We start from the raw sequence: 14,978 nt of genomic DNA on the forward strand, positions 1-14,978 counted from the left end.
AAGCATTTCAGGATCCAAAATATTTTGTAAATGTATATATTAAGTTAGTCTGATTGCTGCCATTTTGACAGCTGTGAGAACTTAAATGCACAAAAAATATAATTCAATGATTACCTAATACACTACAACACATGTGGGCCTGGAAGGCATTATTTGCTGAGTATTCCACCTTTTTTTGGAATCTGTTAGTAAAAGATTTCACTCAAGCAACTCACAGCCCAGGCAACTCTAACAGGATACAGAGGCTTTTACCTTTATGTCAGAAGTTGGATTAAAGCCCAAGTCAGTGATGAAAACCACTGGATAGCTGTTTGCTAGGTTATGCAAAATGATTCATTAATCCCAGCCACAGTCACTAATAGACACGTGTCGACATCATTAAAACACACCTATACTTGAATCCCTTGGGGCTTGATGAGGAAAGGAAAACTGTGCTGGGAAAATAGGACTCAAAACTGGGATGACTACACACTGATCAAAATTCAGAAGCCAAATTTGCAAGATACACGTGGATGAAGAAAGCAGTCCTTTACCATCCCAACATAAAAGTGCCAAGGATCAAGCCACATGTGCCATCATTAGGTGGGGCTGGTTTTGCATTCTTCCAGTTAGGATATTCTTGCTCTGCTAACTACCATTCTCTAAACAAAGTAGAGAAACAAATCTAGAAATAGACCACCTGCACCATAAGTAAGGTTTTTCCAAATAGTGACAGTGAAAATAAGTCTTCACAGATTCTTGGGAGTTGTCCAATGAAATACTTTCCTTGGAATATTGTCAAGTTGTGAAACCTACAATGATTTATAGGAAATACATTTCCAGATTTAGTGGCTATAAATTGTATTTTTGGTTTTCAAAGTGGATACTTAAATAAAGCAAAATAAGGTTTTCGGTTTGAAACTATCCTTAATTCTGAAATTAAAATAATTCATTTGTACAGAATAAAATAAAATAAAATCGCTTAAGAAGGTTAGTTTTAAACGTTTACATGGCTGCAATACATGTAGGTGGTTTAAGGAACCCAGACAAAAGTTTGCTTCAGGGATTTTTAAAATGTCTTATTTTCATTTCAGTTTGGCATAGAAATATGTTCTAAGCCTTAAAAGTTTTAATGACAGAGAAAAATCCTAATGTAATTATATCCCTAATAGATAGCTGATATTCAGGGAGGGAAAAAGTCTCTACACACCTGGTTTTTAAAGGCAGCAATGTCCAGGAAAACACTTTAAAAGGGATTTACCTGCATGTTTGCAAGGAGTTCCTGCTATAAATAGAGACAACGTATTCTAAGCAGTTGGGTGTGGTGATGAGAAAATGAAGATGACTCTCCATAGATCCAAAGGTATAAAGTCAGAACTTTCTTTGAAGTTGTGCCTAAGCTGTTCTTACTACCCAGTTATATTTTGGTACATAGTAATTCAGTCTGAAAAAAGCAAGAGTGTAGCTTTCTCATTTTCCTGTGTGCTGCTCACTGCCTGAAAATCATGAGACAGCCATGCTAACCTTGAGGTCCAAGGCTGACGTGGACCTCTGCAGAGAAAAAGAAATGTGGCTGGAGGTATTTGCAAAGGCCAGAGCGGGATACAGTGCAGTGGGAGGTTCTCCTTTCTCCAACAAAAATTAGCAAGTATTTCTTGCATTTCTGTCTTACTTCTGGGAGTGCACGCTGGAAATGGGATGTAGGACAAAGCTCAAACTGCTGACTTTCTTCTAAATTCTTGTTCCAAATGAATCTGCTATTCATAATGATCGTCAAAGCCATTGTCTCTTTGTCTGTTTACTGATGGACAAAAATCTCCAGCCTCTTAACTGACAGCTCTCCTGGCTACTGCTTTAAAACAAAGGGTGTGGGGGTAGTGCTATTAATAAATCAAGAATTCACAGAGTCACTCAAACAAAATGCAAGTAAGTACAAGAAATATGCTTCAGTCCTCAGCAGTTGCTGTAGGAAGAGAAGAATCTGCTAATGCATCTTCCAGTCATACTTTATCTGCGTGGCAACTGTTGCTCTGGTAAACATCCTGAGTGAGCCTATTCCGTGTCATCACTTATGATAAACCTCCTTGCTGCTGACATTAATATTAGTCTTTTTGTAATAGTCTCACCCAATAGGGAGCTGAAAGTTTTCAGACTCCAGCTGAACGTGGTACAGCTGCGTAGCACCTCAGGGGAAAAGTTGCAGGCAGTGATATCATAGTCTGCAATTAGTTATCTGATATGCCCCCCTCAAAATGATGAAAACATAATCATCATTGCCGATATGAGGAGAGCTCCAGGCTGTACAGTGAGTAGTCTAACCCCAAAGGCTGAGCAACAAGGGCTGGGAGGAGAATCAGTTGGGATCGGTTCCATGCAATCCACGTGAAGAAACGCATGAAACAAAGCTGGAGGATAATAGCTGGAGTCTGATTTTCACTGTTTTACCAAATTAGTTATTTGGGATAAAAGCATTTGACACACGGAGTGGCTCAGCAGACAGATCCCCAGCCTGGAGTCCAAATCCTATTTGCTGCTCTGTCACTTATCCAATCAAAGAAAGGAACCTGAGGTATCTTTTCAAAAGCTCTGCCAGTTAAAACAAAGATAACACTACTCCAGTAGACATACTGAAGAAAGGAAGGCTGCCCAGAATATGCTTCACAATGTAGAACAGGAGCTGTAGAAGTCAAAGTTCTTGTGCAAGTTTCTGATGATGGAATAATGTCACATCCACTACTCCCTTTGTTTTTCCCCTCATACAAGAATAACAGATCTTGTATGGGATCCCATAGCTTGTAACCAGATTGCCTAGGCCAGCAGGCAACTTTTACTGGAATTTTTAGTGGCAAAATATTTCTATTTTCTGGACTCTTTGTGACTCTATCCACCCATACACTAGGGTTTGAAGAATATTGAGATTTTTACTGAAAATACTGACTAACAAGTAACTTTCTTAAGATGTATGCAGGTTATTCATACGCTAAGCTACATGAGCAGTTAGATTTCTTTAATAGTTCTTAAAGTCTTCTTAGAGTTATGAATCTTTCAGAACTGGTTTTAAAAGGCACATTTAACAACCAGAGTTTGCAATAAACATTAGTATGTACACAATGCTGTTGCTATCACAAATATGGTGGGAATAGTGATATTTTTCCTATTTAAAAAAAAAAAAAGTTAATTTACATTTAACAATTCATAAAAGGCAGTGAAGATTCTCTTGCTTGAGGAAAGAATGGGAAAGAAGCACTGGCACTGTGGCCTTGATATTCTGTGATTTCAAATACTATGTTAAATCTTACATATATTTAGGCAGTGGAGATATATAAAGACAATGCACTATTGCTTGCATGTAATCATCCTCAAACAGTGAAGCATCATTGTTTCCCAAAAGCACTGGAATCATTGTGAAGCCAGTGATCTTGTTGTGATGCTCACTGATTCCAGTAATTTGTTTTGATGAGATATAGCTGGATTTTACAAAAAGATCCAGAGCTAAATCCACGTTTGAATGGTAAATGATACAGTGGCAGACCGCAGTACAGGTACAGTGAGTTCTATGACACTGGATTCATTTTGAACAAGAGTCAATTCAAACATCAGTTTGGGAATATGCTATCTTAATAAATACAAAATTTGAGACAGTTACTTATTAATAAAGCAGTACAATATTTTTTCCCTCCACCAAGGATATTACTTGAAGCAAAATTCATCAAGTGGTTTATCAAGAGCACTAGACAAAGCATCCATCCAGGACATAAGAGTACAGGCTGGGAGAAAAACTCATTGAGAGCAGCCCTGAAGAGAGGGATTTGGGATTTGTCACGCATGAAAAGCTGGATACGAGCCACCTGTTGTGTGCTCCCAGCCGAGAAAGCCAAGAGCATCCTGAGCTGTATCCAAGGGAATGTGGCCAGCAGGGCAAAGAAGTAATTCTTTCCCTCTACTCTGCCCTTGTAAGACCCCACACGGAGTGCTGCATCCAGCTCTGGGGTCCCCAACATAAGGACATGGACCTGTTGGAGCAAGTCCAACTGAGGGCCATGAAAATGACTGGAGGGCTGGAGCACATCTCCAACAAAAAAGGTTGGGAGAGCTGGGATTCTTCAACCCAGAGAAGAGAAGGCGCAGGAGGCCTCACTGCAGCCTTGCAGTACTTAAAGGGTTTTTTGTTGTTGTTATTAGGTGGGTTTTTTTTACACATGCACATGGGGATAGGACAAGGGGAAGAGTTTTAAACTAAAAGAGAAAAGATTTAGATTTGATGTGAGGAACAAGTTCCTTACTATGAGGGTGGGAGGCCCTGGAATAGGTTGCCCAGAGAAGGTCCACCCCCGGGAATGTTCAAGACCAGGTTAGATGGAGCCTGATCAACGTCATTTAGAGGGTGGCATCTCTGCCCATGGCAGGGAGTTGGAAGGAGGTAGTCTTTAAAGTCCCTTTCAGCCCAAGCCATACTGTGATTCTGTGATTTCTTAGAAACAGCAGAAGTAACTGATGCAGTGAGAAATCACTTTTCTTCCAATCATTGTGTGTAGATCCTCTCCTGTCTTCCTTGAACAGTCTAAAAACATGTCTTAGACACACTTTGCTATAACAAACTGCTAATTCACCTGACTCATGAAACTACTTTCCCTGGAAGGGTGGGAGATATTGGACTACTTCCCAATATAGAAATCTATTCAAGATACCAAAACCAGTAAGCTAAAAAGCAAAAGATAGGTTTCAATTAGTCATGTTGCCATGACTATCACTGTGGATATATTTGAATCCCATCAGGGGTGGAAAAAAGCTGTCAATACATTGCCTTGCAATTGCTGTGAGTCAACAGTAATGTGATTGTAACTGTGTTGATAAAATGGTGTGACCTGAGCACTATGAGTAATAAAGTCAGACCGAAGACTGATACTGTGAAGAAATTCAGTGTAGGTCTACAAAAAGTTGGTTGTATGGGTGTTTCAAAAATTAGGAAAACACTCTTACTCATAAGGAGTATTTTCTCACACGTATTTGGCTGAAGGAAGGATTGCACCGCCAGACTCAGTGATGGATTGCCAAACACTAACTGAAGAGTTTCCTGTTTTTACGATAACAGTTTTCAGAGAATGCTGTGGTCCTCTCTGCTCTTGTTCACTTCCCATCCAGTAGAATAATATTTGCACAAGAACATTTTTCTTATGATTAATCATAATGCTTCTTTCATCTGAAATAGCCCTGTATGTGAAATCATACCTGCTTTCTGAAACTGAAGCAAAAGAGGCACTAATTTTGTTCATGGGACAAGGGGCTGGGACTTTGGAGAAGATGTTCTATTCACAGCTGCATTGCTGTCTCTCTGTTGTCCTACCTGTGAGGTTGGGGTAAAAACGCTGACTTCCCATGGGCTACAAAAATCACAAATCATTATTTTCTGCTGGTAACATGTTTGTCAGCTCTTTCTCACTAGTTGGGAATATTCTTTCTCTGTTAAATACTACTACATCTAGACTTCAAATTTTTAGTTCTAGGGTAATTTAAACACATTCAGCCTGACTCCAGCTCCACTGAAGGTGTTGATGAAATCCATCAGATAACATAACTCCCTCTTGACCAAATGTAGTAATATTTATGTGAACTCTGTGCAATGAAAGGGGAAAAAAAAAAAACATAAACAAAAGCAAAAACAAAACAGAAACAGAACAGGATTTCAATGGAGACACCATCTATTTCTAAAGTGATATATTTCACTAGTTCACTATAGAAAGCCTAAGATGTCAAATCTGTTTCAAGAATTCAAGTTCTTCTACAACAGTCAGAAGTATCCAGCAGATGACAAACAGAAGGAATACATCTCAAATGTGTGCTGGTATTGAAATGTTTGGATGTTTAAGGTACTGGAGGATATATCGAGGAGAGACCACTTGTGTTTGTTACTAATGTCCACCTTGAGCTTTGAAAATGTGGATGTGTATTAAGTAAATGTTATCAATAAATACTTTCGTAGGTTAATAATGGAGATAAACCTTGCTGGGCCCAAGATTTTCAATGCTGTGGCTATGCTGTTTTTTTAATGGGTCTATAATACAGAAGCAATTGAAGCAAATAACGTTGTTTATATTTTATTTTGAAGGGTAGCCTAGTCAGGCAGAGACAGCTTTTTAAATTTTTCTTTCTTTGCCCAGCAAAAGAAATTAATTAAAGAGTTTATTCATTTGCAAATGCAAAATTTTGGACAGAAATTCTACCATTCTTTAAGGTCACTGTTGCAACATCTTACCAATCTTGCACTGTTCTTTATGCAATATATTGTTTATGCTGCATGAATTTACAATAGGTTTGGTCCCTACTGGAATGTATTTAAGTAACAGGAGTTGTAAGAAATATAAAAGAAGAAGGAAAAACAAAGAAACAAAAAAAAAAAAGTATAAAAGAAGAAGGGGGAGGGGAAAAAAAAAAAAAAAAAAAAAAAAAAAAAAAAAAAAAAAAAAAGAAGAAGAAGTATAAAAGAAGAAAAATTAGCTCCAGCTCCAGAAAGATATATAAACTACTTGTTATATGTACTACATGAATTAAAATAAACTCCCATCAAAGCATTATCAGAAAGCAAATTCAGAATTAGTCATTGGTTTTAACAATCTCCTACTCATAGGATGTGTCTCCTCCTGGAATGCTGGACAGTTGTGCTTTTTCTAATCCACATGAATCCACAGAGACAGAAAACACTGTCTAACATATATGCCTAGAGATGCAATGAAAAATCGCTTGAAAAGCTGTGATGATCTTACTCTTCCTCGATGCTCTAAGATTGCTCCTGTTTCACTGTTCTAAAAACAAGTTAATGCTGTGCGCTGTTAAGTGTGAGCACCAACAATATCACTACTGGATAATGTGTGAGGTTTAGCAGGTCAAGAATAAAAAGAATAGAACCGATTTTGTAGAATGTCACAAGACACAAAAATCACCATAAACATCCTTAAAAGAGCTTTGAAATATTTTATACCACAACAGGGAACAAATGGATGCAGGATTTTACTGAGGCAAGCCACAAAAGCAGGAAAGAAACTTCTCTCTAGGTAGCCACCATGGGAATGTGTCTCACATGCTCGAAATGTCTGGCAGTTACATCTTTAATATAAGAATTGTCAACAGGATAAGTGCTTCTCTAAAACCTTGGCTGTGTCTGCTCAGTGATGAACTGGAACCACCAAGTATCTCTCCTCAGTAGCCTATAAAATGATTTTGTTATATTCTGGAAAAGAGGAGTTTAAAAGTTTAGAGCTCAATACACAATCTCAAGGAGGATATTTTCATTTTATGTCCTAGGAGAGCTTTTGCTCCTTGCAAGAAGAGAAGGTTATTCTGACTAATGCATTGGAAGAGTGGTGTTTTGTTAATACCAATCTTCCAAAGTCACTGGACACTACAGCCCAACAGCCTTTCCCAGAGCATCAAGCTTTGAGTATAAATACCTCCAAAATCTCAATAAGAGAGTTGATATTTATCACTAGGAAGTATTTGTTCAAAGAGGAGCAAAACTTGACTAAATTTAAGACACTATTCTTCAGCTAATCATTATATAAATTTTAAAGCTCTCGAACCTAAAGAAGTGTTAACTCTAACAGTAGGACAAAATATGTCAGTTCTCACTTGGCAAACTGCTTCAAACGTCCCTAATCATAAAAAGATAAGCATAGAATAAAAGAACTCTTTAAGGAAGCTCTAATTTGCATTTACGGTTGTCTAGCAGGAAACAATTGCCATTGAACTGAAACTAGCTGACAGTCCTCAGTTTGTATATAGGTAGCAAACACACAAGTAAACAGGATAAAACTGTCAGAGCAATATAGTTTTATCTGATTTTTACAGCACTGCTACTGGCAAAACTAATTTAAACAAAATATGTATTATTTCACTTCCATGCTCTAAATGTTTCTATATGACAAATTTATGCATAAACAACACATAGGAACATTTATACATATGAATACTCATTAACAAAAGCAGCTTTTTTCCTACATTTACCCACCTGTGCAAATGATGGAAAAGGGAAAGGACATGTAAATGATGAAGGACACCTAATCAAGCAGGAGGAGGAAAAACAAGGAAGTGAGTGAAAGATGCGTTCAGGCCGCACCCTCAGTGTCTTCATTATTAATGGATCATGTTTCTTTATAATTGACAAATACTACTTTCCCTTGAACCTGCCTGGTTAACTTTCCCTACTCCTTGTGCAGAAGCTTTACCCAGAGCACCCGGATGGAGGTGGGAAGACCAGGCTGTCCTTAGCAGGAACATTTTGTGTCACTCCCTCATCCCCTCATTCCATGATAGGGACACTCCACCTCGTCTCAAAGATGCGAGCTGGCCGATGGCAAAGAGTAGGTAAATCACTCCCATCACAACCACCCCGACAGCACCACTGAACTATTGCATTTACATGCTGCAGGAGGAGCGTATTCCAGCCTGTTCAGTCTGTTTTGAGTGGGCATGTGGGCTCGGAGCGCTCCCTGCAAACAGCCGCAGCCTCGCTGCCCCGGCACGCACCATCCCAATCCCCGGCTGATACGCCTCCCTGCTGGAAAGAGGTGTTCTCTCTGAGAGCCTGCCAGCTTAAGGCTGGTACTCAACTTTTAGACACCAGTCTGGTCAGCAACATGTTTGCTGCCTGTGGACTCGCTCACATCTGCTCACAGGGGTCTGGGTGCGCAGGGAACATCCACTGAGCTTCAGTTAACCTCTCACTTCTGTATGGGAAATCTGCAAGAAACTATTCATTACAACCACCCACACACACCACACCCTGCTTCTTTACAGACACCTATCCATTAACAAAAATAACAATAAAAAAGCCCCCTAGGGAAATGTACTTCTGAGAACCTGTTTTGCTAACATGCTGTCACTGTGAGACATACATAATTAACAAAAGCTATGCCATGGCAGGTTATTTTTTTACTATTATATGTTCTGTCAGAGGCAGCATCTTATTTACGAAAGCAGGTATTAGTAAAACAGACATGAATTGTTGAGGAATTGAGGAATTTTCATGTTGAGGACATGAAAAGTTGAGGATTGCAAGCAAATGCCCTTTTCCTAGGCAGCTGTCAGTATGTACCCTGGCAATGCCTTTTATAACCCTCTCACACTGCTTTTGGAACAGTACCATTAGCAGAAAGAGAGATGGAAGCTCTAACACAGCTGCTGTATGTCTGGCGTTTTTTCTTTCTTTCTTTCTTTTTAAGACACAACATAGTCTATTAGAGTTTCCAGCTACTAAGCTGCATCAATCATCAACAGAAAAGAGGAAAAAAAAAAAAAAAAGTGAAGCAAAGTATTTTTTCAAACTCCAAATGTAAGTAAAATTCAGGTCTTCTCTGTGATTTTTACTTTGAATTAGCATACTTTGCTTGTGCTTTTATGTTTTTAACGGCTAAAACTCTAGATTATTCTTCAACACAGATTTTTTTGGTTGGTTTTTTGGGGGGATTTTTTGGGGGGTGGAATGAGAATGGAAGGTTATTGTACCAAAATAAGACTGCTGTATTATATAAAGTTGCCAGTGCTGTCATGTAGAGGAACTGGAAAGTCCCAAAGCCATTGCTTACAGAAGAAAGTTCAATTATGTTTCTAATTGAAAGCACAGACTCAAAAAATGACTGCAGGTTTCGTTAGGCAGGAAACAGTCGTGGAGGTTTGAACTTTAAATTACAATTAGCTCAACTTTCTGTCTGACTGGAAAGATTCTCCAAGGAAAACCCCTCTTTTTCTCAGTTGCCACTTCACATGCTGCAAACTCATTCATACGATGAGCTGCTCCGCCATCCCTTGGGCGGGGGCAGCTCCGGCAGCTGCGGCGAGGGAGGGAAATCACAGCCAGCTGCTACTGATATTACTGCTCAGGCACTGCGGGGAGGAAACTGATAAACACACAGCACTGACACAATCCTCCCTGCCACTACTATTAGCAGCACCCATAATGGCCACCGATAATTACAGTGTCTGATAGCTTTGAAATTATTGTTACCTCTCTGGGAGGGAGAGATGACTGTCTGTTAAGAGATGATGGACTCCTGGAAAATGACCAGCAACTACACCAAGCTGGCTTCCCGCCTACAGTCATGGATAACACACAGAGAACGGTCCAAACCACCAGGCTTGTCACAGAGAAACCCTGACAGGTAAAGGCAAAACACTGTGGATTTGTTCTACTTTCTAGCAAGCTGGAAGGTTCCATTTGTCTATTTTAAGAATTCAGTTTAATGCTGACAAATTAAACTGGCGTGCTCCCAGATGCCAACTGATTCTAAAATATGATGTGTTTTGAATACCATTAATTGTTCCAGTGCTCTGTTGTGTTGTTTTCAAAGCAGGCAAGATTACTGTGATGGGTCATGTTTGTTTCACAATTATCCTCTCTGTGAAGTTATATTTCATGGATAATTATGGTCCTGGAAAAACCAATTTTAGAGGCCAGTTTTGCAGAACTCCTTCCCTTGCTCTCTCACATAGTATTCTCTTGAAAATAAAAGACCAAACAGTGTTATATGAATGGGAGAATTAACATCTTCCATATTGACTGTATTTTCAAACACTTATCTCTTAGTTCTGGAACAAAACTGTGATGCAAGAAGACTAGAAAACAGGTGGGGAAGCCTTTTTACTGCATTTGGAAAGTCAAAAAACTTTTAAATTCTTCGACTGGTTTACCGTCGCCTTACAAAGGAGCTCCACATTGCTTTTTCTCTGCTTCTCTACAACGTGTTTTACTACCAGTCAACTACACCAGAACTAATATTATCAAATATTATCACATTTTTCATCAAGTATTTTAGAGGTAATGAGCTCATGGTTCTCTCTGGTGTTTACCTGTCTATCAGCATGTCGTGATATCTCCGACTGCTGGCACATTCTTGGTACAGTCAAACCTCATGCATGTTTAGGTTACAGATGAATATCTATCTATCTATCTGTGAATATCCTGAAATATCCACGCTATCTTCAATTCAGGCCTATAAAATTCATGGGAACTTTTCTGGAACGAAAGATACACCACGTATGGATGAACATTTTGTTTAGGCTTGGCTAGAGCTACCCGTGGTTTTAAAAGCATTTACTTAGAAAAGTTCTTCCTCAATTGTACGATGCTATCTGTCCTCATTAAGCCTTTCTCCAACTTCCTCTTTTCAAGGTAATGGCTCTTCATCATGGTGAACACCAGTACCTAAAGAGTTTTCAAACTTTTCTCCAAAGACTGCGAAACAATCCGCTGCCATGGTTTGTTGGCTCTGTGTGTGCGAGCGTTTCCAGTGCAGCTCCGTAACCCTTCCACTAAACAAGGATGGAAAGTTCAAGTGAACTCTTAATAAAGTCTAGTTACTTTATAACTTTGGAAAACTGCCAAGATACACACTGTAAGGACGGAGTGAAAATAAACTAGCACAAAGAGCTTCTTCAAGCTGCTTTATTTTCAAATTTACACGATAGATGTGTAAACCAAAGGGCAGGAAGGTCTCTCCCTTTGTGAGCGACCAGCAGCTGCAGGAGCCCTGTCTCAGAGCCTTACCTTGTAATGGGGCTCTGGCAACCTCTCCAGCCAAGCTCCTTCCTCCCACGGGCACACTCACCCTCCCTCTTTCCATTTCATCTTTACCACCACTACTTCTGTTCCAGTTTCTTCCAGTTTGGGGGTCAAAATTCTAGGATTCACCTCACATTATTTAAGGAAAACTTTGAGGAAAGTATTTCCACAAATACATTATGCTCGCAGGAGAAAATCCCCTCCAAAAACATCATTAACGAAGAAGTTAGCATCTATATCCTCCAGGACCCAGACTCCTTAGACAAGTCATGTCAACACCATGAGTAAGAAACACATCAGTGACAGTATAGTCACAACACCACAGAAATCAGGATGAGTAAGTTTTCCAGCTTTCTCTGTATCTCATTTTTCCTTCTGAAATCACATTAAGAGTAATTCCAGGTCCTCTTTATTTCCATAAAATTCTGTACTAAAATAATCAAAATTCCAGTTGGGGAGTTTCCCAACAGCAATAGCCATTAGTCTGTGATACACAGCAAAATCACTGGCCAAAAAAAGAAAACACCACCATCAACTGCTGTTTTAAAATCATTAGTGACTACAAAGTCATCCTGGAATGTACCGTATACCAACTAAAAATATACTGTAGCTATAGTCTAATACCTTACTAAGCCAGTAAAGAAACTTCCCTGGAGGGCATATGTGAAGTTTGACACACTTTTTGTAACTATGCTGAAGGCTCGATTATGGGGCTTTCTGTCTCGCTGTAAAAACACATTACTCCCAGAGTCAGTGCAGACCCTGCTCTCTAGGACGCTCCAGACAGCTCACAGAAGTAAAAATCAGTCAAACAGTTATAATATTTATATATACAGTGCACAGACATGAACCAAGCCGAGGGTTTACACACATCTTAGACCTACCTTATTTGCCTACAGTAGCCCTGTCCTTTCTCTTAAGGCTTTGTCTATATACCTGATCTTAGCAAGAGCATTTTGGTACAATGGACACACTTGTACACTTGGATTTTAGAAAGAAAAGCAATGAGGGTGCTTCAGCTATCACAGATGCACTGGGAACTTGTTCCCTCCGACACACCCATTCACAGCCTGGCAGCACTGCAGCAATTACAGAAGTATCCCCTGCTGCTCAGGCAAATGAGACATATATTTACTATACATGGGTGACAATGGCTACAAAAAAATGCATTTTTTAGACTCCTGGAAGGAACTGGTGAGTACAAAAACAATATAGAAGCATAAGTGTTATCCCTAACCACAAAAAGCCTCGAGGCAGTTGCATTCACAGTAAGGGTCTGCTAAAAGTATGTTCATTCCCCTAGAACATGGTTGAAATGTGCACCATGTGAAATTTCAGAAGCTTTTTGTCACTTTGGACATACTTTTTTATTTTTTTTTCTCTGTATTAACCTTACATTTTTAAATACAAATCTTTGAAGCAGATCACCAAGCTGCAAGAAGGTAAATGATAAACAACTAAATTTTGTCAATTCTAACCCCTTTTATTCCAAAAGCTCATCAGTCAGCCCCAAAGAGACCTTAGAAAGTCAGGAGCAAGCATGCTTGGCATAAAAGCTCTCTGAATTTCAGCAGAGATCCCTGCAGTTTTTCTCTTGTTCAGCAAGGCTGTGCCCAAATGCAGTTTGTTTCAGCTGCTGGTTCAGCTCATGTAAACTCCAGAATGCAACAATAAGCTGGGGGGGACTCACCCCCTTCCCTCCACCCCCCTTCTCCCTGCAGACCGAAGCGGAGCTGGGAGAGCAAACTGCGTTTGTAACAGCAGTCACATTGTCGAGCTGAGCTTTGCCAGAGCCATTCCAAATTCCCCAATGTAGTTCTGTTCTTAGTTTAAACTTCTCTCTTTAATTCGTTCTGCAATTTAGTTTTTATAGATCTGGAATTGCCCTTTACAAGCAATACAAAGCTTTCTGTGATTGTACACACCAGCACCACTGAGATTACACTTCGAAAACATCTCTGATAACACCTGAAATAATAATAGTATATAGATGCAAGAAAGCTGTTAACTATCTAGCAGAAACTCGCTTGCTGTCTGATGCATTAACTTAACGATCATAAATGTTTTCATTCATAAAAATCTTACCTGTTTCTGTTAGACAGAGCCTCAGCAAACATAATCCAAAAGTTGCCCATAAGGAGAACTTGGCCATTGTTTTCTTGGAACTGTTTTTCAAAATCCAAAGATCCTTGCAAGCTGCAGAAAGAAGAAAAGCCCCGGCGCTTGTTAAGCCTGCAGTCAATGAGTCTGAAGTTTGCTGCACTTTTTATTCTGATTCAAAGGAACTGAAGTAATGACATAACTGGGAGGGGGAAGCTCCATCAAAAGTCACACCCATATTGCAACAAAAGTTACCCAGCAGCAGAAGAAGGGGGAGTGGAAGGAGAGCTAGTACTGACTAAGCAGGCACACTTGAGCTTTAAAGAGCCACTAAACCTTCTCTTCTTACACAAGTCTATTCAAAAGTTATACTTAGTGTGCTTGTAGGAAAACTTGTGTAATCTCTCCTGAGTTACCTCAGAAATGCATTGTTTGTCATAAGCTTTTCCTCCTGCATTTTAAAATCTCTTCATTATTGCAAACCAAGTGAACATAAAAGCACTAGAGTTTCTGAACCCTGGTAAAGAATCTCTAACAGCCTGGATATTTCCCAAAAATCTTTTGCTTATTTATTCCTGCCTCACCATTTTCTCTTTTTGTGGTTCAATTAAGAGAAAGTAAAATGCCTGCTCTGCAGTGAAGTTTTCAGCAATGTTTTTGTTCACTGCTGCGGGATAACATCATGCGGAAGGTAAGTCAAGGCAGTTCATCTTCCCACAGCCCATTTTACTCTTGATGTCCCTGCACAGGCTGCTCCAACAAAAATAATGACTGAACAAGAGTAGTGAATAATGCCAGTGCCAGAAGTGAGTGATACTGAGGACTAAGGCTGATATTTTATTGCAATGATGGCATGAGGTACAGAAGGAATTTTTCCTCCTATTCCCAACTCAGAAAGCAGAGAAACAGGATGAAAAATCACAAGAACTTTGAGGTTCAGACAAGGTCTCAGTTCCTGAGGGACATATGCTCATTGCAGTGTGTGGTTTTGTTTGGCTCTTCATGAAACCCCTGGTGAAAACCTCAAGGCCTCTGTAGATAAGCAAAAGGCTTGTCTCTTGCATGCCTTGGAGATTTCCCATGGTGTCTCCATGCACTGGCTTCTCTTTAGAGCGGGAGAATTGTTAACAGTGGTTCCTGTGCTGTGGGATGAGGCGTTGGTCAGGCACCACCAAAGCCAGCACTTCTCACCTGTAACATCCAGCGTGTGGCGATGACTGACAGCCAGAAATGCCCTGATCTCAGTTTCCCTTGCCAAATCTGGAATGAATAGTCCTATATCAGATTACCATTTTGTCAATCTTCCCACTTGAAAGAATTTTCTCATTAATTTAATCTCCGTTAACAC

The 14,978-nt window shown here is 39.6% G+C and overlaps 1 protein-coding gene across 2 annotated transcripts in view; it reads right to left on the minus strand.

Moving 5' to 3' along the window:
• CD44 (CD44 molecule (Indian blood group)) overlaps window positions 1–13,821 on the minus strand; it is a 49,603-nt gene extending 35,782 nt beyond the window's left edge. The window contains exon 1 of one of the 2 annotated variants that reach the window (XM_040068593.2): window positions 13,616–13,821. In XM_040068593.2, the coding sequence (XP_039924527.1) occupies window positions 13,616–13,682 (67 nt within the window). In that variant the 5' untranslated portion in view covers window positions 13,683–13,821. The remainder of the gene's footprint in view (window positions 1–13,615) is intronic. The other variant, XM_040068594.2, reaches the window with a different exon arrangement.
• Window positions 13,822–14,978: the final 1,157 nt, after the last annotated feature.

Source organism: Hirundo rustica, chromosome 6, assembly GCF_015227805.2.
Source record: "Hirundo rustica isolate bHirRus1 chromosome 6, bHirRus1.pri.v3, whole genome shotgun sequence".
Classification (NCBI taxonomy): domain Eukaryota; kingdom Metazoa; phylum Chordata; class Aves; order Passeriformes; family Hirundinidae; genus Hirundo; species Hirundo rustica.